Source organism: Ursus maritimus, unplaced genomic scaffold, assembly GCF_017311325.1.
Source record: "Ursus maritimus isolate PB19 unplaced genomic scaffold, ASM1731132v1 scaffold_31, whole genome shotgun sequence".
NCBI classification, from domain to species: domain Eukaryota; kingdom Metazoa; phylum Chordata; class Mammalia; order Carnivora; family Ursidae; genus Ursus; species Ursus maritimus.
In genome coordinates this window covers 27,753,753-27,776,985 of record NW_024425675.1, presented here as the reverse complement: position 1 = coordinate 27,776,985, position 23,233 = coordinate 27,753,753, and the positions used below count along the sequence as shown (strand labels likewise).

The window sequence follows — 23,233 nt, the reverse complement described above, 5'->3', positions numbered from 1 at the left end:
ATCTCATGGGACTTAATTTGCATTTCCCTGTTATCAGTGAGGTTGAGCAGCTTTTGATGTGTTTATGAACCATGTATGTTTTTGTTTTTTTTTAAAGATTTTATTTATTTATTCGACAGAGATAGAGACAGCCAGTGAGAGAGGGAACACAAGCAGGGGGAGTGGGAGAGGAAGAAGCAGGCTCATAGCAGAGGAGCCTGATGTGGGGCTCGATCCCATAACGCCGGGATCACGCCCTGAGCTGAAGGCAGACGCTCAACCGCTGTGCCACCCAGGTGCCCCGAACCATGTATGTTTTTTAATCAATAGCATGCCTGTATGTTTTTGTTAGTTTTTCTATTAGGTGTCTTTTGTTTCTTATTATATTTTTTGTGTCCTTCTTATACTAATTTTTTTGTTATTTGGATAAGTTACAAATACCTTCTCCCAGATAATGGCTTGTCTTTATTTTCTTTTTGGTGCATTTGGATGAATAGAAATTTTAAAATTTGAATGTAGTGAAATTTATCAGTGTTTTACATTTAAGATTAGAGTTTTAGTGTCTTACTCCAGAGGTTTTCCCTAACTCAAGGTTATAAAGAGATTCTCCTACTTTTTCTTCTAGGAGTTTTATATTTTTGCCTTTCAAATTTAAGTCATTATGCAATTGATTTTTGTGTACGATGTGAGAGAAGAATACAATTTCTTTTTTTCCTTCCTTTTTTTAAGTAGGCTCCATGCCGAGTGTGGAGCCCAACATGGGGCTTGAACCCATGACTGTGAGGTTGAGACCTGAGCCAAGATCAAGGGTTGGATGCTCAACGAACTAAGCCACCCAGGCGCCCCTCAATTTCTCTTTTTTAAACAAAGATAGTCACTTATTTCATTAAGGTTTATTATAAATATTCATCTTTTTCAGCTCTATCATAAATTAAGTTTCCATATTTTGTCTCTATTTTGGCTATTCTATTTCATTGGTTTATTTTTCTATCTCTACACCGTAAGTTAGGTAGTAAGTCCTAATACTTTTTAGAGCAAGAACCCCTTTCATCCTTGTGTTCTTTTAACATATTTTCTTGGCTATTCTTGGCTTTTTGATATGAATTTTAGAACCAATTTATCAATTTCCACAAATAATCTTGTTAGTATTTTTATTGAAATTTAACCGAATCCAAGGATAGAGGTGGGGAGAATTGACATCTTTAAGATATTGAGTCTTCCTATCCAAAAACAATGTATATCTCTCTACTTATTAAGTTTTCTTTCAAAAAGTTTTATGATTTTCTAGATAAGGGAGTAATGTATCTTTTGTTGATTTATTCCTAGGTACTTAATTTTGGGCAGGGAGGTGTGCTTTGTAAATGTCATCTTTTAAAAATATGTATTATCAAAGTGCTTTGCGCAGGTACACAGAATACTGATTCTTGAATATTGACTTTTAATTCAGTAATCTAGCTCAATCCTTAATAATTTATCTGCAAATTATTATGATGGGATAACAGTCATATGTCTGAGAATAATGAGAGCTTGAAACATTCTTTCCCAATCTATAATGTTTGTTTTTCTTGTCTTCCTATATTGGTTTGGACTTCTTGTATAAGGTTGAAGAGGAGGGGTTATGGTGTGAAACGTTGTCTTGTTCCTGTTTTGAAAGTGAATCTTTAGGTTTATTGATTCTATTTCTTCTTGAGTTAGTTTTGGTAAATTGTTTTTTTGTTTGTTTATTTTTAGAGGGGGAAGGGGCAGAGGGAGAGGGAGAGAAGAATCTTAAACAGGCTCCACGCTGAGTGTGGAGCCAAATGTGGGCTCGATCATGACCTGAGTGGAAATTAAGAGTTGGACGCTTAACCAAGCAGGCATCCCAGTAAATTGTTTTGTTTTGGTTTTAAATAAGGATTTGTCATCTACACTATCAAACTTATTAGCATAAAGGTATTTTAAATATTTTATTTATGCCCTCTTTTACATGCCTAATACTGTTTGTTTATGCATTCTCTTTTATTCTTGATTAATTCTGCTAGAGGTTTTTTCATTTGAGTAGATATTTTTAAAGAACCAACTTTTGGATTTTTTGCATCTCTCTAATGTACATCTGTTTTCAGTATTATTTATATCTGTTTTTATCCTTATCGTGTTGCTCTTTCTACTTCTATTGGACCTATTCTGCTTTTTAAAAAAGATTTTTTTTTTTAAGATTTTATTTATTTATTTGACCGAGAGAGAGCCAGCGAGAGAGGGAACACAAGCAGGGGGAGTGGGAGAGGAAGAAGCAGGCTCATAGCGGAGGAGCCTGATGTGGGGCTCGATCCCACAATGCCGGGATCACGCCCTGAGCCGAAGGCAGACGCTTAACCGCTGTGCCACCCAGGCGCCCCCTAAAAAAGATTTTATTTATTTGACAGAGAGAGAGAGAGTGCATGCGAGAGTGGGGGTGGGGCAGAGGGAGAAGAAGAAGCAGGCTCCCCGCTGAACAAAGAGCCTGATGAGGGACTTGATCCCAGGAGGGTCCTGGGATCATGACCTGAGCTGAAGGCAGACGCTTAACCGACTGAGCCACCCAGGCGCTACCCCTATTCTGCTTTTTTATAATATCTGTAGTTGGATGCTTAGCTCATAACGTGAAGCTTCCCTTATTTTCTAAAGTCGGTACTTACAGCTCTAAGTTTGCAGAAGATGGTGTTTGGTGCTTTTGTTTTGTTTTGTCCTAGTTAATTTTCTAGTAATTTTTTTTCTGACTTGTATTCCTTGTGGTCAGAGAAGTTGGTCTATATAATAACTATCATTTGAAATGAATCAGGGCTGATTTTATGGCCTGGCAACACATAGTCAGTTTTTATAAACGTTCTCTGTGTGTTTGAAAAGAATATGTATTATTCAGTTAGACGTAGTGTTCCATATTTGATCAAGCTTGTTAATTGTTTTCACAACTTTTGTGTTCTTACTGATTTATTTTCACATTTGATCCATCAAATACTTAGGTATGTTAAAAATTTCCATTATGATTGTATACTTGTTAATTTTTATGATAGTTCTGACCATTTTTCACTCGTATATGTTGAGGCCGTGCTTTAGAACTGTTACCATTCTGTGTTAAGCGACCTATCTCCATGTAGTGATTATACTAACCTCTCTAACATACGTCCATAATAACATGGAGACGTTAATTGATATCCACAGCCTTCTCCCCAGCAATACAAGAACCTTAGAGATGCTTTAATGCCATCATCTGTTATTATTTTCTCTTCCTTTGAGTCTTTATTTCACTATCTTTCTTAAATGTCAGTTTTGTGCGGCATAGACTTCTGCATTCGCTGAACATCCCACTGCTGTTGTTGAGTATTTGGCCGTCACTCAAATTTGCAAAGCTTTGTTGATTTTTTTTTTTTCTTTAGAGTTAGCCAGGGAAGCCATCTGGGTCTGAAATTTTTTGTTAGAGTTGTTTGAAACTACAACTTTAACCCTCTAAGATCTAAGACAACTCAGGTTATTCCTGAATGGGCTTTCATATTCGTGTTTCAATGAATTTGTCCATTTTACCTCAGTGGTCATATTTACAGACATAAAGTTATTCATAATAGAACTTTATGACCCATTGGATATTCGTAGGATCTGCAGTGGTGTTCCTTTTCCTTCCCAATGTTTCATTCCCAATGTAATTCATGTTGATTCATTTTTCTTCTTGATCAGTCTGGTTAGAGATTTATAATGTTATTGATCTATTCAAATAACCAGCCATTAGTTTAATAGATATTCTCTATTTTTCTGCATGCAATTTCATTGATTTCTGCTCTTATCATTATCATTTCCTTCCTTCTGCTTAGGGTTAATTTGCTCATTGTTGTCTGGTTTCTTCAGGTAGAAGCTTAGATCACTGATTTGAGACTTATTTTCTAATACAAGCACTTAATATCTTCTTCCTAAGATCTCTTTTAACTGAGTTTCACAAATTATAACTTATTTAAATGTATTTTTATTATCATTCAACTAAAAACGTTTTCTGTTTTCCCCTTATCATTTCTTCTTTGACCCATAGGTTATTTATAAGCGTTTTGTTGAATTTTGACATACCTGAGGATTTTCCATATACTTTTCTGTTAAGGCATTCTAATTCAATTCCATTGTGGTTACAGGACATATTCTGTGTAATTTCAATGATTTGGAATTTGTTGAGGTTTGCTTTATGGCCCACAGTATGGTCTCTCCTGGTGAATGTTCCATATGTATTTGAAAAGAATGTGTCATCTGGTTCTTGGACGGGGGTCTTCTGTAAATGCCGGTTAGATTAAAGTTTTGATCTTCTCTATATTTACCGTTTTTCCCCCCCTTTTTTTTTTAACTGAAGGAATAGTGTTAAAGTCTTTAACTATAATCCTGGATTTGTATTTTACTTCTTTCAGTTCTATCAGATTTACTTTATGAATTTTGAATCTCTGTTGGGTAGGTGTGTCTTCTGGGTGAATTAACCCCCTTATTATGTAATGTCCTTCTTTATCCCTGGTAATATTCCTTCTTCTGATGTCTGCTTTGTTTGCTATTAATACGAATACTCCAGATTTCTTCTGATTATTGTTTGCATGGTATATATTTTCCCATCCTTTTTCTTCTAACCTATCTTTGCCTGTATGTTCAAAGTTGCTATTTTGTAGTCAACATATAGTGGAGCTTTTTTTTTTTTTTTAATTTAGTTGAAGAATCTCTGTGTTTTAATTGGTGTGTTTAGATCACTTGTATTTAATGTAATTATTGATGTGGCTGGATTTAAGCCTACCATCTTGCTTTTTGTTTTCTATTTGTTCCATCTGACCATTGTTCATGTTTCCTCTTTCCTGGCTGCTTTCGGATTAACTATTACTTATTTATCCCACTGTAAAGTCATCATTGGCTTATTTTACGTACCACTTTAAATTATTTTTAGTGGTTTCACTAAGGTACACTATACATTTTTATTTTATCAAAGGCTACCTTCAAATAATATTACAGCACCTCACCTACAGTTAAGAATTCTACCAATGCTACTTAGAATTTCTCCCTCCCATTTTTTTTTTGCTGTCATACACTTTGCTTTTATATATTCTATAAATGCAATACTTTGCTATTTTCGCTTTAGACAGTCAGATATTCTTTAGAGTGATTTAAAAGAACAAATATATTTTATTTGCTTCCATTTTAATCATTTCCAGAGTTTCTCTTTTTATAGATCCAAGTTTCTGTTAGGATTATAATCCTTTTGCCTAAAGAACTTTTTAAAGTGTTTCTTAGAGTGTGAGTCTGCTGGTGATGAATCCTTTCACTTTTTTTGTCAGAGAGTCTTTATTTTGCTTTCAGTTTTCAAAAGATAACTGATTATCCTGGTTCTAGAACTCTGGCTTGACAGGTTTTCCTGTTTTGTTTTATTTTAGCATTTTAAGGATGTTGATTAATTTTCTTATGGCTTGAGGAATTTCTGATAAGAAGTCTGCTGTAATTCTTATCTTTATTCTTCTGTGTGTAATATATCTTTACTTCATCACAGTTTTTCTTCATCTTTGCTTTTCAGTGCTTTGAATACAACGTGTTTATTTGGGAGGGTGTTTTGGGTGGGAGAGGGGTGGGCATTTATCCTGCTTGGTGTTCTCTGAGCTTCCTGGATCTGTGGCTTAATATCTTTTATAAATTTGGGGACATTCTCAACTATTATCTCTTCAAATATTTCTTCTGCTCCATTCTCTTTTTTTCCTGGAATTCTGGTTACACATATATGAGACCATTTTCTGTTGTCCTATGGCTCTTGGATACCTTGTCTCACTTTTTTTTCTCTCTCTCTCACTTGTTCTCTTTGCCTTTCTGTTCGAGTAATTTCTACTGACCTATATTCAGGCTTACTGATTCTTTCCTTGGCTGCATCAAGTGTTCTGATAAGCTTGTTGAAACCTTTCTTCATCTCTGTTACTGTTTGTTGGGTTTCTTTTTAATTTCTAACATTTCCATTTGATACTTTCTTAGAGTTTCCCTCTCTCAGCTGAAATTCCCCATTTGTTCAGAAACACCGTCCATCTGTTCCACCAGAGCCTTAGTGGTTAGTGGTATTTATTTTAACTGCTAGTCTCATAGTTCTGATTTTTGGGTCATCTCTGAATCTTATTTATTGCTTTGTCCCTTGATGATGGGATTGTGTTGTTGTTGTTGTTGCGTTTTTGTGTGTCACATAATTTTGGATTGAATGCTGGACTATGTGTATAGAACTGAGGTAAGTAGTATTTATGCTTGAAAATGGGAAACTTCTTTGGTGAGACTGACAGTGTGGGGGGATTGAGTCGGTCTAGTCAGTTGTTGAATTGGGTTTGGATTTGGTTGTGCTAAGGCTGCCTCGGAACACCATTGGCTTCAAATTCCTGTAGTGTTATCTTGTGCTTAGGTTGGGTGCTGGAGGGCCAGAGGGTTTTTCTGTGTTCCTAATCAACCCTCATCTTTCGTCCTTCTCTATGTATCTAAACCCCAAGAAGCTATCTCCACACTTCTGCCCACCACACCCTCAGCGGGTGACTGCTGTCCTTGTTACTTGGTGTTTGCTTGCCTGGAGGTGGTGGGGTCAGGAGAAGTTTCTGTTGTCCTAGTCCTGCCAGTCTTAGGCAGGCCCTGTGTGTCTGGCTCTTGGGTTTGGGGCTTTCAGTTATAGTGCTCCTTACTTCCTTGCAGTCAGCTTCTCCCCTGGATCTTTACAGGTTTTGTGTAGGAAAAAGCTTCCTTCCCCTTATCCCACAGTATGGACCTCTAGTGGTGCTGGTATAGGATCCTGAGCTAGGGCCAAGTATGAGTGGGTTTATTTCTGGACTTGCTATTTTGTCCCATCGATCTATTTGCTGTTAATCGTGATGCCGATACTACACTGTGTTGATTATTGTAGCTTTATAATAAATCTTTGTTAATCATTTTCAAAGTTGAGTTTGGTCCCTTAATGAATTTTAGAATCAGTATATCAGTTTCTACCCAAAAGAAAAAAAAATCCTGTTGAAAGTTTGATTGTAATTGCATGAAATCTATATAGATCAAGTTGGGGAAGAAGTGACATCTTAATAATATTGAATCTTTTTAATATCTATACGCACAGTATCTCAGTTTATTTAAATCTTCAGTAATTTATCTGAGAAACGTTTTATAGTTTTTGGTTACGGATTTTGTACATTTTTTTTGTCAGATATATTCCTAAATATTTCCTGGTTTTTACATCAACACAAATGGTGTTTTTTTTCAGTATTTTCTAATTTTTTCAATTTCTAACTGCTTGTTGCTAGTATTTTATATACTGATCTTTGTAAGTTAACTGTGTATTCTGCAACTTTGCTGTGCTCACTTATTCTAGGGGCATTTTTGTAGATTCCGTAGGATTTTCTATGGAGATGATCCTGTCGTGAGATTATTTGAGTATATTTCATGATTTTGTTTTACTCACTTTGTTGGCTTACTAACTGTAATTCTTTCGATCATGTGATTTTGGTGGTTGCTTTAGGGTTTATGGTATATATCTTTACCTCATCACAGTTCTCCTACAAGTGACATTACGCCGCTTCACATACACAGTTTAAGAACCTTAAGCATTATCCTTCCATTTCTCTTTTCACAGCCTTTGTAATATTGTTGACATACATTTTGCTTCTACATATATTACGAACACCAAAATAGATTTTTTTTTTGCTTTAAATAGTTATTACATTTTTTATTGGGTCTGGATTTTAGTAGATATTTGTTCTGTATTATTCATCATTTCTGGGTGTTTTGTAGCAGGAGGATTTTTCAGATTATCTACTCTGTCATTCTGCTGGTGGTCTAGCAGATTGTGAACAGGCCTCGAAGAAAGATAATAATTGGTATATGAATGCACAAGGATATCGGTATACTGAAGCCGGCCCCATCTGCCACATGATGGCCCGTTATTTACCCTGCAAAGCTAGACTCTCTCATCAGGACACTGGAGATAATACATTTGATTGTATCAATAACCTTTCTTTCTAGAGACCCCAGTCACTTCAATTATAATTTCTCTCTATATTTTCTCTTAACATTGTTCCTTAGATATTCCAAGTAAGCAAGTGTTGCCTTATTTACAGATCGTGAGCTCTTTGGAGGTGGTGAACATATCTCAAAGTTCTCTGGTACTCCCACAGTGCTAAGCCTGGTACGTGATGGGTGCCTTCTGGGGGTTAGTGGCTTATGAATATACAGAGAGAAATGGATGAAATAATGTAAATAGTTGTAAACTTGAGGTTCTGGGATTTTAGAAACTCTTAAGTAGACAAAAAAAAAAAAAAAAAACCCCACCCATATAAAGTTCTAGTGATCATAACTGAAGTCACCTAAATAGTGTGTAGGGCCACACCTTTCTCTACTTTGCAGAACTTGTGAACCAGACTTCTTTATCAAGTCGGCTAATGCAGTCTAATATAGTAAGTATCCTTGGCCTAGTCTCATATCCAGAGTTCAAAAGGTTTCGTGTTAGCATGCCCCTCCCATCCTTTGAGGAGAGTCAGAATCCATTCCAATATTTTTTTTCTCTTATTCTACCATTTCTATGTCTACAGCATGCGAAGTGTGGTAGGAAGTATCAGATGTAATTTCCCCTCAAGGAGCTCGCTGTGAGCTGATGCATCGAGAGCAAAAGGCCCCGATGTTCACAGCAATGCATTCTCCTTCATTATTTTTCTAGCTGAAATGCCAGCCAAGCCAACACGTTCATTTCCTTTTGGCACTCGCTGTGAGTACGCGCTCTACCCACGCCATAATCTCTAACTCATCAATCCTGGTCTTTCTCTCTCAGGCTCCTTAACTGAAATTCCCAACCCACCTTTTGTGTGGTAAATGAATTCGTCTTGGTTGGGGTCCTTCAATATTGATTTATGAGGGCTTGGAGCAGTTGAGTGCTATAGGCTACAGAGCAAACAAAAGGGAAAGAATGAAATACACTCTATGCTTGTAAGACTCAAGAGGAAATCTGCCCCTTCCCCTCTTCCTTATTGAGACTGTCTCGGCTCAGGATTTCATCACCATTTACAGGAACTGTTGCAAAAGTCTCCAACTTGGCTGCCTGCCTCCAGACCCTCTTGACTACAGTTTACTCTTCACATTCTTTACAAAAGTAATCTTTCTACCATGAAGGTCCAGTAATGTCCTTCCTGCCCAGAGACCTTCAGTGGCTCCCTACTGCTCAGAGGAAAATCAAGTCTTTCCTAGTAGAAAACATTCAGATAACATCAACCATGTATAATGAGTAACAGGGATATGACTCTGAGTATATATACTAGGGGATTTTATACATTTATTTACGTAGTTACACCCTATTTAGTAAAATCAATTTGGCAAAAGTGCTTTAGCCCAAAACAAGTTCGTTGAAGTACTGATTCGATTGAAAATGAATATCCCCAGAAGCATTTCTGCCACCTTTTTTTAGACTTTGAGGAGTTTTCCCTTGCCCTTTTTGCTCTATATAGCTTATTTTCATCCAGTTGTTCCTACTCTGTGCTTTTTAGAACATCGGACATTTTGAAACAACCTAAATATCCAGCCTGTACACAGCTCTAGCAATGAGGAACTGCTTAAACAAATCGTAAACTATAAACTGTATGTATAAACTAGTATAAAACGTACGCACGAATGTTATCTATGGTGACTTTATAGTTCTATAACCCTAAATTGGTTCCACTTTGCAAAATTATATTATAAAGTCATGAAAACATTGCCAAACAAGATCTGCTGCGATTAGTTAATGAGGAGATAATGCTAAGCGAAATAAGTCAAGCAGAGAAAGACAATTATCATATGGTTTCACTCATTTATGGAACATAAGAAGTAGGAAGATCGGTAGGAGAAGAAAGGGGAGGTAAACAGCAGGGGGAATGAAGCACGGGAGACTATGGACTCTGAGAAACAAACTGAGGGCTTCAGAGGGGAGGGGGCTGGGGGATGGGATAGGCCGGTGATGGGTAGTGAGGAGGGCACGTATTGCATGGTGCACTGGGTGTTATACGCAAGTAATGAATCATAGAATTTTACATAAAAAACTAGGGATGTACTGTATGGTGACTAACATAACAAAAAAATATTATTGTAAAAAAATGGTTCTGAAAAACCCCAAATTCTATAACTTTTTTGAGCTACTTCTTTTGTAGCTTTATTTTCTTTTTTACAAAGTCAATTTAAATGATGACAGAAAAATAAGAAAAGGCAGACAGCTACACACACACACACACCCCATAGTGTCTCCCTACTTAATGATAGCTACTTCTAGATCTTCTAGTAAAAACTGAATAATATGAGGCACATTATTTGAAAGCAACTTTATGCAGTCCTCCACTGTTGAACATTTACGTTGAGTTCAATAAATCCCATAATTTGTGCATTTAAGTTTTTATGACTTTTTTTGCTATGAGTAGCAGCACAAAACAATAATAACTGGATAAATTGATCTGAAATAGAAAATGAAAGGTTTGGGCAAAACTCCCCAGAATTCTGAAAAGTGGTTTTAAAAATGTTTAAAGACACAGAAGTTGTAAAACCACCCCAAAGCATACTAACACCGTGTACAACAGAACCCAGGTTGGTGAGGTGTATTTATCTTCAAACAAATCCTCATCTTTAGCTGCTTTTGGCAAATTATCTGCAGTCTTTCAGGTTGTGAGGATCTTTAAGAAGTAAATTACTTCTTGTGTAAGATGATGGGTTTCCCCTCCAAAAGTGGCTTTTGACTAAGAACAGATAACAGCAATTTGCTGTGTCTGCTAGCACTGCAAACTAGTCTCAGAACATATCTGAGACTGTATTATTTGTTCTGCTGGTGATGAGGAATGGGCTTCTCTCTATAATTTCTGATCAGGATCATAGTACCAAGTAGCAAATTTAATAATTTGTATCCACTTCCCTTCCAAGCTCATTCAGAAACATTAGGTGCAGACTGTTCTGTTAGCCCTTTGTTCATCTTTACCCTATAACCACCTTGTCTTGATTACTGTTACCTTAAAGTAAGTCTCAAAATCAGAAGTGTTATTTCTCCCACTCAGAGAAAGTTGTTTTTCAAAGTTGTTTTGGCTATACTGGGTCTTATGCATTTCCATGAGAATTTTGGAATCAGTTTGTTAATTTTTACAAGAAAGCCTGCTGAAATTTTAACTGGGGTGGGGGTGGGGGGAGCAAATGATTACCTATTGATTTGTCCAGTCTGTGAGTATAGTGTATGTCTCCATTTGTTTAGGTCTGCTTTAATTTCTCTCAGCAGTGGTTTGTGGTTTTTAATGTACAGTTCTTTCTCATCTTTTGTCAGATTTATGCATAAGTGGTTCATACTTTTTAATGCTATTGCAAATGATGCATATATTTTTAAATTTCAACCAATCGCTCATTGCTAATGTATAGAAATAGAATTGGTTTTCACAGACTGATGTTTTGTCCATGGTGACCAACACGTATATGAACATCTGATGTTCAAAATAGGTGTGAGAGCAATTCAGCTGAGATCGTCTTTTCAACAAATAGTGCTGGGACAGTTGGATATCCATATGCAAAAAAAACCCCAAACCAAGCCAATATGGAACTTTCAATCCACACTTTATATTATATAAAAAATTAACTCAAAATGATTCACAGACAGAAATGTAAAATCTTAAAGGTATAAAATATCTAGAAGAAAACCTTTGTGACCTTGAGTTAGGCAAAGATTTCTTAGCGATGACATTGAAAGTATAATACATAAAAGAAATAAACTGAACTTCATCAAAATTAAAATTTTCTGTTCTTCATCAGACACTGTTTAGAGAATGCAAAAACAAGCCACAGACTCTGAGAAAATATTTGCACATCGTATCTGATAAAGGTCTTGTATCCCAAATATATAAAGAACTCTTGAAACTCAATAATAATTCAGCAACTCAATTTTTAAAAGGGCAAAAGGTGTAACCAGACACTTTACCAAAGAAGATGTATTTGATGGCAAATAAGCACATGAAAAGATGCTCAACATCATTGGTTATTAGGAAAATGCAAATTAAAAACTATGAGGAAAAAATACAAGAGTCCACTACACACCTATTAGAATGGGTACAATTAAAGAAACTGAACACACACACACACACACACACACACACAGTTTGGTAAATATATGAGGTGATGCATGCGTTAACTTTATTGCGGTAAACCTTTCACAAGATGTACATATACTAAATCATCGTGTCGTACACCTTAAGCTTACATGATGTTATATGTCAATTATATCTCAATAAAGCTGGAAAAATTTTTTCTAGGAAAAAAGAAAGAGTGACTCTACCAAGTGCTGATAAGGATGTGGAGGAACTGGAACTCACATACCGCTGGTGGGAATAAAAAGTTAAGCACGTGCATGTCATATGATTCAGCCATTCCGCTCTCACTGTCTCTACACAAAAGAAATGGAAGCCTGTGTCTACACAAAACTGACATATGAATGTTCATAACAGCTTTAAGTGTAACAGCCCCAAACCAGAAACAACCCAGACGTCCAGTGACAACCGAGCAGATAAACAAACGGTGTGATACGCATGCCATGAAATACTTCTCAGCAATAAAAAGGAATGAGCTATTGATACAAATTACAAGATGAAACATTCTCAGAACAATTACCATGACTGAAAGTAGCCAGACAAGGAAGAATACATATGGTATGATTTCATTTATGTAACATTCTAGAAATGGTAGCAAGTCCAAAGTGACTAAAATCCCATGGTGGTGGCCTGGGGGATAGGGCTGGGTGGCAGGTAAGGGTTATGCAGGACAAGAGGAAACTTTGGTAGTGATGATTAGATTTACCTTCTTGATCATGATGGTCTCATGAGTGTATGTATACATTTACCTCCAAACGTATCAAATCATGTAATTAAATGTATGAAGTTTATTATCTATTATATCTCACTAAACCCGTTCAAGAAACACTAGGAAACACCAGGAGCTGCGGAATGGGAGCAGTGCCCTTGTGAGGTCAAACACGAGGCTGTAGGTGATGCGCTCTGGAGGTCCTGCCTGCAGAGTTCTCTGCACTTGCTGGGCTTGGACTAAAGCTGCGCCTCACTTTCACACGGTGCTGGTAGAGGTGCCCCAGTCGGCTGGCTACCGGGCACCCTGGCTAGGGACATGAGAGGAACTGACTGGGTCACCAACATAAGTCAGATTCTCAGATGTGCGGGGAAAAATTCATAGTCTCAAGGAAATAAAACTTGATGAAACCCTGCAGAGCTGCAGGGTTCACACCAAGCGGGCCTGCGGCAACTGTGGGCAGATGCCTCTGAGCAAGTCCTGGGGAGATAGCTCGCCCGACTGGGTGTAAATTATTGGGAGGCTTGCCTTAAAGCACACGCATGCACACACACACACACACACACACGCACACACAGAGAGATCATGGGGTTAACTAACTCTTGGAGAATCTATGAATGGGCTTTAATGGGTCCCTGGACCCCAAATTAGATGCATGTGCATTCATGAATTTTTCTGGGGAGAGGGTTCCTAGCTTTCATCAGACCCTCAGATTGCTCCCTGATGATAAGAAGCGCCGACAAGGGTAAAGCCTCCTCCCTCCTGTCTAGCTACCCGGGATGAAAATCTATGAGTCACTCGTTGGGCTCTTCCTGCCGAGATTTTATCTATGCGACCTACGTTCATCTGGAATACACCAAGCCATCACCGACTTCATTTCTTCCCCCTTTGCCTGAGCGCGCCTATTCCAGGCAGCCCCAGCACTCCCGCGCCCTTCCACGGTTTCCTGCTGCTTAAGAATTTGGAGTGGCTTCCAGGTGCCGCAGGAACGCAACTTGCCCAACACCGTTTCTGTCCTCAGGGACGCAGTCTCTACCCCATCCTGCCATCACCCACTCGTGTTATTTGCTTTTGTTTGAGGGCAGAGACCAGGTCGATTTCCTCGCAGCCCTGCGGGTACTGCGTGCGGTGCGGCATCTACACAGCTTTCCTCGTCGGGCTCGGAGAACCGCCTTCACGCATTTCTCTAAACTGCTGTGAAACTCCCACCCGGAGCCGCCGCTGCAAACCCAGCGTCTTCCCTTTGCTTCGGAAATGGGAAGACGTGGAATTCAAAGCCTGGCCGCACGACTCCCTTCCCTGGATGACCCTGCAAGCTGGGGCGGGTCGGCTCTCGGCGCTGCCCTCCCCACCGCTGCCTGCACGTGTCCCCGCGCGCGGGCGCAGCGCCCCGTCCCCTCTGCCCCGCGGGCTCACCGCCCTTTCCCGGGCACCGAGTCGCGGCCGCTGCCACCCGCCTCGGGCGCCCCGGCCGCCTCCCCCGCCGCCCCGCCAGGGGCGCACGCCTCTCCCTACCCGGCGTCGCCGGCCGGAGCAGCAGCAGCAGCAGCAGCAACAGCAGCAGGGCGGGGAGGGCGCTGACCCTGCAGCCAGAGAGCCGCACCCGGGCCATGGCCCGACGCTCGGCCGCACTCCCGGCCGCCGGCCCCTGGGCTCGCAGCGGCCCCGACGCCCCGCAGCCGCGCGGGCAGATGCCGGACAGTCCCGGAGGAGGTGGCGGGCGCAGCTCCCGGGACTGGCCGCCCCGCGAGTCGCATTCGCTTTCGCTTTTCCTTTAGCCCCCGGAGGGCTGGGGAGAGGTAAGAAGCAGTGACAGATCCGTGACTCAGCATCCCCACCCCCTCCTCTAGAAAAAGCCCCGGCAGCCGTCGTGCCCCCCGCGCGGCCGCCCGCGTCCCCGGAGCGCCGCTGGCTGCGCGGAGCGGGGACCCGGACCGTCACCTGCAGAGGCCTGGGGTCCTTCCCCTCCTCTTCTCTCCTCGCCTCTGGGGACCCCAGAAGTCCACTTGGTCTTGTGTCCCGTCGCAGAGGGAGGCGGCCCCATCGGGAAGCGAACTCTTATCAGTGAGCACGGCTGGTGGGCGTTCACACCTGACTTCGGCGCCGGATCACTTCCCTGCGCTTGTGTCCGCCTGTCGCTCCGACTTGAGTTTTCCTAGTGTCCCTGCTCAGCCGGGCTGGCGGGCGAGTGCGCCGCGCTGGTATCTCCGGTCTGGGTGACCGCGGAGGTGTCGCCGCGGTGTGGCCGGTCGGGTGTCCTGCTTCCTGTGCCGCCTGCTCGTGCCCGCTGCGCCTCTGGTTCCAGCACCGTGCCTCAGTCCAGCTGCGCATTTCTTCCCCGAGAACACGTCAGACAGTTGAAGGGGGCGTGGGAGGGAGGAGAAGGATGAAGGGCCTGACAGTTACTCCTCTCGGCACCTCAGTGCCTCTCTTTAGACGACTTCTACTCTGCCGTCTTCCTCTTTTGCAGGTGGGTTTTTTCTTTCTTTTTCGGGATCTCAAGTGAAGCCTGACTTTATTGAAGACCCGTCCGTAACGAGAAAGCTCTGGGTGCATAGTCAGAAATTCCCGGTTACACGAGTGAAATTAGGCAAGACGAGACCTCTCTGGGCTGCAGTCTGTTCCCTCCGTGGTAACATCTGGAATCACTATCATACAGTATCACAACCAGGAAAATGACCTTCATGAAGACCCACGGCCTGCAGCAAATTTTGTGGTTTTCCATGCATTCATTTGCGTGGGTAGTCAGCTCTACGCAGGGTTGTCACACAGGGATCCGTCTGTGACCACACTGTCAAGACGGCACAGGACCCATCACAAGGATCCCTCCCCCTCCTCTGTTACAGCCACAGCCGCCTTCCTCTCAGCCCCTCTCCAAGCCCTGGCCACCACGGATCTGTGCTCCATCTCTAGGATTTTGTCACTGGAAGAATGCTTCTGAATGGAATCATTCAGTCTGTAACCTTTAGAGGCGGACTTTTTTCCTCCCAGTGTAGCTCCCTCGAGATCCCTTCAGGTTGTCCTATCAGTAGTTTACTCCATTTATGAGTAGCACTGATGGTTTCTTTTTTTAAATGTAGGAATCTCTGCCATCCACACTCCGACAGCCCTGTGCTTTACGCAGGCATTAGTTTCTAGAGCCTCCATAACAAAGCACCGAAACCAGGGGGCTTAACACAACACGAACTGAGTCTCCCAGTTCTAGAGGCCAGCAGGGTTGGCACCGCCATGCTCTCTTGGAAGGCTCTCGGGCAGATCCTTCCTTGCCTCTTCCAGACTCTGGTGTTTGCTGGCCATTCTCATGGTTCCTGGGCTAGTAGGTGGATCTTTCCAGTTCCATGGCCGTCTTCTCCCTGCATATCTTCACGTCATCGTTCTTCTGTGTGTGTCCGTGTCCAAATTTCTCCTTTTTATAAGGATACCAGTCATATTGGATTAGGACCCAGCTACCCTAAAATAATCTCATTTTAACTTGATGACCCCTGTAAAGACATTATATCCAGTAAGGTACTGGGGGTTAGGACTTTAACATAACTTCCACCCATGACAATATGGTATTTTTCTTTCTGCAAATGGAGTCCAAGACCCATTTTCTCAGGCCAAAGGAAATTGAACTGACTGCAGAATGGCTGGATTCCTGATGTACAGTGTCTATACTTTGGGGTGAGGCAGGTGGCCGTTCCTTTGGGGGCTCCAAATCAGCATGTCCAGACAGGGGTGGGGAATGTGGCCAGCAGCCATCACTCAGAGCAGAGCTGAAGTTGAGAACAGTGCTGTGGGGTCAGGAAGGACAATGTCTGGTGGTGGGCTCTTCAGCCGTGGGCTGTCCTCTGTGGGGGGATAGATGGTGGACCCTTGGAGCTGGAGGGTAAGATGTCAGATTGTGTCACCAAGAAGGGGAGAGCTGGGGCTCAAGGCTAATGGAGTCTTTTCTCTCTTTCCCCTTTTCTTTCTTTCTTTCTTTCTCTTTCTTTCTTTTTCTTTCTTTCTTTCTTTCTTTCTTTCTTTCTTTCTTTCTTTCTTTCTTGTCTTAAACTTTTAAGTTCATATAACATGAAATTCACCATTTTTCTTAGTGTATAACTCAGTGGTCTTTAGTATATTCAAGATATTGCCCTACCATCCCCACTATCTAGTTCCAGAATATTTCTGTCACCTCAAAAAGAAACCCAGTGTGTTAGTAGTCACTCCCAGTTTCTGTTCTCCTAGCCCCTGGTAACTTCTAATCTACTTCTATCTGTGTGGATTTGCCTATTCTGAATAACTCATATAAATGTAATCATACAGCATGTCCTTTTGTGTCTGGTTTCTCTCAGCATAATGTTTTCGGGTTTTGTCCATGTTGTAGTGTATATCTGCACCTCCTTCCTTTTTATGACTGAATAATAACTCCATTAGATAAATATTACATATTTTGTTTATTCATTCACCAGTTTGTGGATATTTGAGTTATATTCACTTGGGGGCTGTTATGAATAACTAAGGAGAGTAGCACCACCAGGAAATGGACGTTAATGGGATGCATAGACCTTATTCAGATTTTGTCAGATTTTCCCATGCATTCATTTGTGTGTGTGTGTGCGTGCGTGTGTGTGTGTGTGTGTGTGTTTGGTTCTATCCAGTTTTGTCATATATGTGGACATTCACATCCATGCTTTTGTGTAAAATGTTTTCATTTTAGTGACCTAGGAGTGGAATTGTTGGGTCATGTGGTAATTCAAAGATGCTTGAAGGACAGCAAGAAGACTGATGGGACCATGTAGGAAGTAGGCACAATAGGTTCTCAGAACGGGGGGTGATGCATTTCTAGTGCTCACCAAGTGATGATGTACTTGGCTGTGGCAGATATTGACTAGGAACTATGGGACCAGCATAAGGGCATCCAGCTGCTGCGGCTGCCTGGGGAAACCAAGGTGCACGGAAATGAGGTGAAGGGAATGAAAGGAAACTACTCTGCCCATAGAAGGAGTTTTGCTGAAGAACAGAAAACAAAAGCGAGATGTAAGAGAAAGAATTGCTTCTCAGTACTCAAAATATAAAGCAATCCCACTTCCTTATTTTTGTAAGTCGTATCATATCTGGCTCTGAGATCTACCTGCCAAGATCAACAAAAATCTGGTATCAAAGCTTGCCTGGTCTTGGGGAAAATCACCTCTTACTTTCTTCCTTGTGATGGTTCTTGGGAAGCAAAAATCGCCAAGAAGTCAATTCATTTCTTGATAACTCATCCAGATATATTAATCTGGAGTCTCATACCCATGACGTAATCGCTTTGGCAGTTGAAAAAATTATGCTACGAAATGGATTTTGAATTTTAAATATTTAAACATGTCAGAGTAGAGAGTTTAACAACTCTTTAAAGTTGTTCTGTTTTTGAACTCCAAGTTGTTTGGGTAGTTTACTTTTTAATTGACTTTGAAGCCGTATTCTCTCCAGTCTGCATTCTATTGGCCAGGTAGCTCTTTTCTTAGTACTTGTGCACGCAGAAAAGACAGCAACGAATGGATGTCATGCAGATAAAACAGCAGCACTGATAATTCTCGAACCGCTTCTCAGTCTTTGAGAAAAACTGAATTACATCCCCCCCACACACTTGTTAGAAGCCACTGTTTGCCACTATTATTTTGGCAATACCTTGTCTGCACCTCTCCTGCACAAGCCCTGTGGATATCCGCTTTTGTGCATATGGGTGAGAATTATGATGCGGAAGGGTTTTGTGAATATATGGAAAAGCTCAAAACCATGATACACCTGTCAGAATAGCTGTTTTTGTTTTCAGAATGGCTATTATCAAAAGACAAGAAATAACAAGTGTTGGTGAGGATGTGGAGAAGTAGGTACCCTGGTGCACAGTTGCTGGGAATGTGAATTGCTGCAGCCAGTATGGAAAACAGTAGGAAGTTTCTTTTGACAATTAGAAATAGAAGTACTGTAAGACCCAGCAGTTCCACTTCTGGGTATTTATCCAAAGAAAACAGAAACACTAACTGGAAAAGATATCTGCTCCCCCATGTTCACTGCAGCATTATTTATAATAGCCAAGATATGTAAACAACTTGAGTGCATCAATGGGTAAATGGATAAGGAAATTGTTTTACACACACACACACACACACACACACACACACACACACACACGGCAATATTATTCAGCCATAAAAAGAGGAGTGAAATCTTGCCATTTGTGAAAACATGGATGGATCCCAGGGGCATTATGCTTAGTGAAATAATACAGAGAAAGACAATGTATGATCTTTCTTATATATGGAATCTAAAAAGTAAAAAATTAAAGAAAAGAAATTCGATACAAAAACACTATTTGAAACCACAGCCCTGTGGCCCATCTTGATGGATATAAAATAACATTATATATATGAAAAGACACTATAGAAGAATAATGGAATGTAAAAAAGTGTTTTTTAGACAAAGTAACTGATTGCTTATTACGATGCAGAACACTCGTGTGTACATTAGGTAAAGATAGATTATATAGGACATTGTAAAATACTGCATAGAGAGAAAAAGAAGAATAGGGTAAAGGTGGATCAAGAATGTTTTATGGGAAAGGTGCAGCTTTAAGTATATTCTCATTTGAGCCAAGACATGAAGGAGACAAGGGTGTTTGCTGGGTGGATGACTGTGGGGAGGACGAATATTCCAGATAGAATAGACAGCCCATGCAGACGTCCTTAGCCAGAAGTGGTATGCGTGGTGAATTCCAGAGAGTGGCTGGCTGGAGTACAGTGAGCAAGGGGAGGGTATTAGCAGAAGAGATTGGAGGTATCATGGAACAAGGCTACATGGGGCATGTGTAAGGACTTCGGCTTTTGCCCTGTGTGAAATGGGGAGCCACTGTATGGTTTGAAGAAGAGGAGTGAGGCATTTGGAGTTTATTTTTTAAGGATCACTCTGTGTTGAGAGTAGACTGGGGGCCGGTGGAAGCAAAGAGGCCAGTTAGAGGGCTCCTGCAGTAATCTGCATAATAAGTAAGGAAATAAACATTAAAAAATTTAAAAACCGAAATTAAATTTTGTATACTTCCCCATCCTTCAGTGGCTCTCCACTGACTTCGGTATAAACTCAGTATAAAATCATCACCAGTGATGAGCGGAAGATTCCTGATCTGGTCCCTTCCTCCTCTTACTCACATCGTGTATCTTATTACTACTGTACTTGTTATTTGAGTCACAAGGATGTTGAGCCTTTGTGCAGTTTCCTTTGCTGGGAATATCTGTCCCCACATCTACTGCAATTTGCCTGTCCTTTAAAATGCAGCTCAAGAACCTCCTTCAGAAAACAATCCTTGACCCCCTTTCCCTGTCTGGGGTCGGCCCCTCTCTGTCTGTACTATTATCACACTGTGTTGTAATGGTCTCTTTGCTTATTGTGGTTTTTACTGGTGGCTTTCCAACTTTATTGACCCGGACCTATTTTTCTTTTCTTTTTTTTTTTTTTTAAGATTTTATTTATTTATTTTAACAGAGAATGACAGCTAGCGAGAGAGGGAACACAAGGAGGGGGAGTGGGAGGGGAAGAAGCAGGCTCCCAGCGGAGGAGCCCGATGCGGGGCTCGATCCCAGGACCCTGGGATCATGCCCTGAGCCGAAGGCAGACACTTAATCACTGAGCCACCCAGGCACCCCCGGACCTATTTTTCTTAACACAACTCCGGTACACACTGATATATTCTTTGTAAACTACCTAAGATGATTGTAGAGAAAGTTGTCAGCTAAAAATGTTAAGTCCAAGTCAGGAGTTGAGAGTGTTGAGAGCAATACTAGAACCATCTATGATACCAAGCCAGAGCCATCTGTCAAGGCAGGATGCCAGAGCGCCAAGAAGATAGTTGGGGAGGCCCTATGAGCAGATGGTAAGAGAAACTCCACCCTACATAAGTTCCAACAGCTGGAACCAATGTTCCTAATGTTCCTGCTATCACTTCCTACAGTGAGACTACACCCAAATAAGATGAAATGGCTTCGTCTTCCACTCCCAATTACACCACAAGCATCCCCTACAGATCTTCATCTACCTAGGAGCCCAACTGGTCCTTCACCCATGGGATTCTTTCTTCCTCTTTACAGAAGATGGTCTGCCCTTACTGTTCCATTCCGCAACCCTTGCCTACCTTCCTCATCTCATCTCCTACTGAAGAGAACTTGGAAAAAGAGAAAAACCTTTAAAGAATCTCTTGCTTTCAGCTTTGTATTTTGTTTCTTCCCTAAATAACTAGGATAAAACCGAGGAAGAAAGGGAGAAAACCTGAGGGTTTCAATATTGCAAACCCAAGATATATCTGGAAATCTCAAACCCAAATGTCTAGAAGGGCCAGACAGCAGGGATGTTGAGTGGGAGACAAGAGAGAGTGGGAAGAAAGTGCTTGTAGACCGTAAGGGTGCAATGTGTGTCCAGTGTCACCAGATTTTCAGTTTTCAAAGAAATTTAAAAAATATAGATCCTTCCGTGAAATCTTCCAGTTTACAAATAGTGATTGTTGTCTTAGGAAAAAAAAAATCAAAACACCATGCAAGCCAAACAAAGCCCATTCCACAGTCTTTGCAACATCTAACATATAGTAATCTTTTATTCAGACAACTATTCAGAGTGTTGCCCGGGACCCCTGGGTGGCTCAGTCGGTTAAGTGTTGGACTCCTGATTTCGGCTCAGGTCATAATATCAGGGTTGTGAGATCAAACCCCCCATGTCAGGGTTCATGCTGGATGTAGAACCTGCTTGATTCTCTCTCTCATTCCCTTCTGCTCCTTCACCCCTCCCTCTCTAAATATAAAATAAAAATAAAAAAGTAACTGTGTTTCTCTTCCTTCACCATGCTAGAAATCAGAAAGAGTAGTTTACAGGAATGAGTTTGAGTCATGAATTTTAAAATCTTAGATCTATGACCAATCATGGGATGATTGGTAGTTAACCCATAACCTCTTGGAACATTTTGCAAAAAGTTGGTGTTTTTTTTTTTTCTGTGTGTGCTTTTTTTGCAGAAAGGATCCATAGTTTTCATCAGCTTTAAAAAAAAATCCTTGACCTAACCTGTTAAGAATAAAATGTCTATAAAATTATAAATATTGTAATTTTTTAAATGTGAGAATTTATGGATCTTGAGTTGAAACATAAGCTATTTATGAACTTAAAATTACTTTCTTTCTCTGGGGTTAGAGTTGTAGTTAGAGTCATCTCTCTCTCTCTCTCTCTCTCTCTCTCTTTCCCCCAAGTGATTTCTTCAGCTACATCATAAACAATGTATTAAAAAGCATCTTAATAATTGTGAAAATTGGAAATAATCCAAATGTCCATCAATAGGGAAATGACTGGATGGATTACGTAGCATGCATACAAGAGAATACTGTGTAGTTATAAAAAAACTTTTTTGCCCTCTTATTTTTTAAGATTAATTTATTATTTTGAGAGAGAGAGAGAGCGCGCATGCGCGCATGAGTGAGCACAAGCAGGGGTGGGGGTGGGGCAGAGGGAGAAGCAGGCTCAATCCCAGGACCCTGGGATCATGACTTGAGCTGAAGGCAGATGCTTAACTGACTGAGCCACCCAGGCGCCCCTCCTTTTTTCTTAAAGCACATTGACATTAAGATCCTATTTGTTTCAGGTGTACATCAAAGTGATTTGATAGTTTCATACATTATGAAATGTTCCCCGTGAGAAGTACAGTTACCATCTGTCACCATACAAAGTTATCACAATATTGAGTATAATCCCTCTGTGTACATTACACCCCTGTGACTTACTTATTTTGTAACCAGAAGTTTGTACCTTTTAATCAACCCTATTCACCTGTTTTTCCCATCTCTTCACCCCCTCCCCTCTGGTAACCAATAGTTTGTTTCCTGTGTCTGTGAGTCTCTTTCCATTTTGTTTTGTTTATTTGCTTCTTTGTTTTTTAGGTTCCCCCATATAAGGTAAATCATATGGTCTTTGTCTGACTTTGTCTGACTTCACTTAGCATAATACCCTCTAGTCCTATTCATGTTGTCACAGATGGCAAGATCTTTCTTTTTTATGGCTAAGTAATATTCCATTGTGTACACATACAACAATTTATTCACCCACAGATGGACACCTAGGTTGTTTACGTATCTTGGCTACCGTAAATAATGCTGCTATGCACACAGGGGTGCATACATCTGTGTGAATTGTGTTTTCATTTTCTTCACATAAATACCTGGAAGTGGAGTTGCTGGAATTCTGGTAGTTCTAGTTTTAATTTTTGAGGAACCTCCATACTGTTTTCCACAGAGGCTGCACCAGTTTGCATTCCCACCAACAGTGTAAGAGGGTTCCCCTTTCTCCATACCCTTGCCAATGTCCGTTGTTTCTTGTGTTGTTGATTTTAGCCATTCTGACAGGTGTGAGGTGGCATCTCATTGTGGTTTCGATTTGCCTTTCCCTGATGATCAGTGATGTTTAGTATCTTTTCATG

At 40.8% G+C, this 23,233-nt stretch overlaps 1 protein-coding gene across 1 annotated transcript in view; it reads right to left on the bottom strand.

Moving 5' to 3' along the window:
• IL15RA (interleukin 15 receptor subunit alpha) overlaps positions 1-14,558 on the bottom strand; it is a 48,848-nt gene extending 34,290 nt beyond the window's left edge. The window contains 2 exon segments of the mRNA XM_040645459.1: positions 14,302-14,515; positions 14,517-14,558. Coding sequence (XP_040501393.1) covers positions 14,302-14,515; positions 14,517-14,543 — 241 coding nt within the window. The 5' untranslated portion in view covers positions 14,544-14,558.
• Between the last annotated feature and the right edge of the window lie 8,675 nt (positions 14,559-23,233).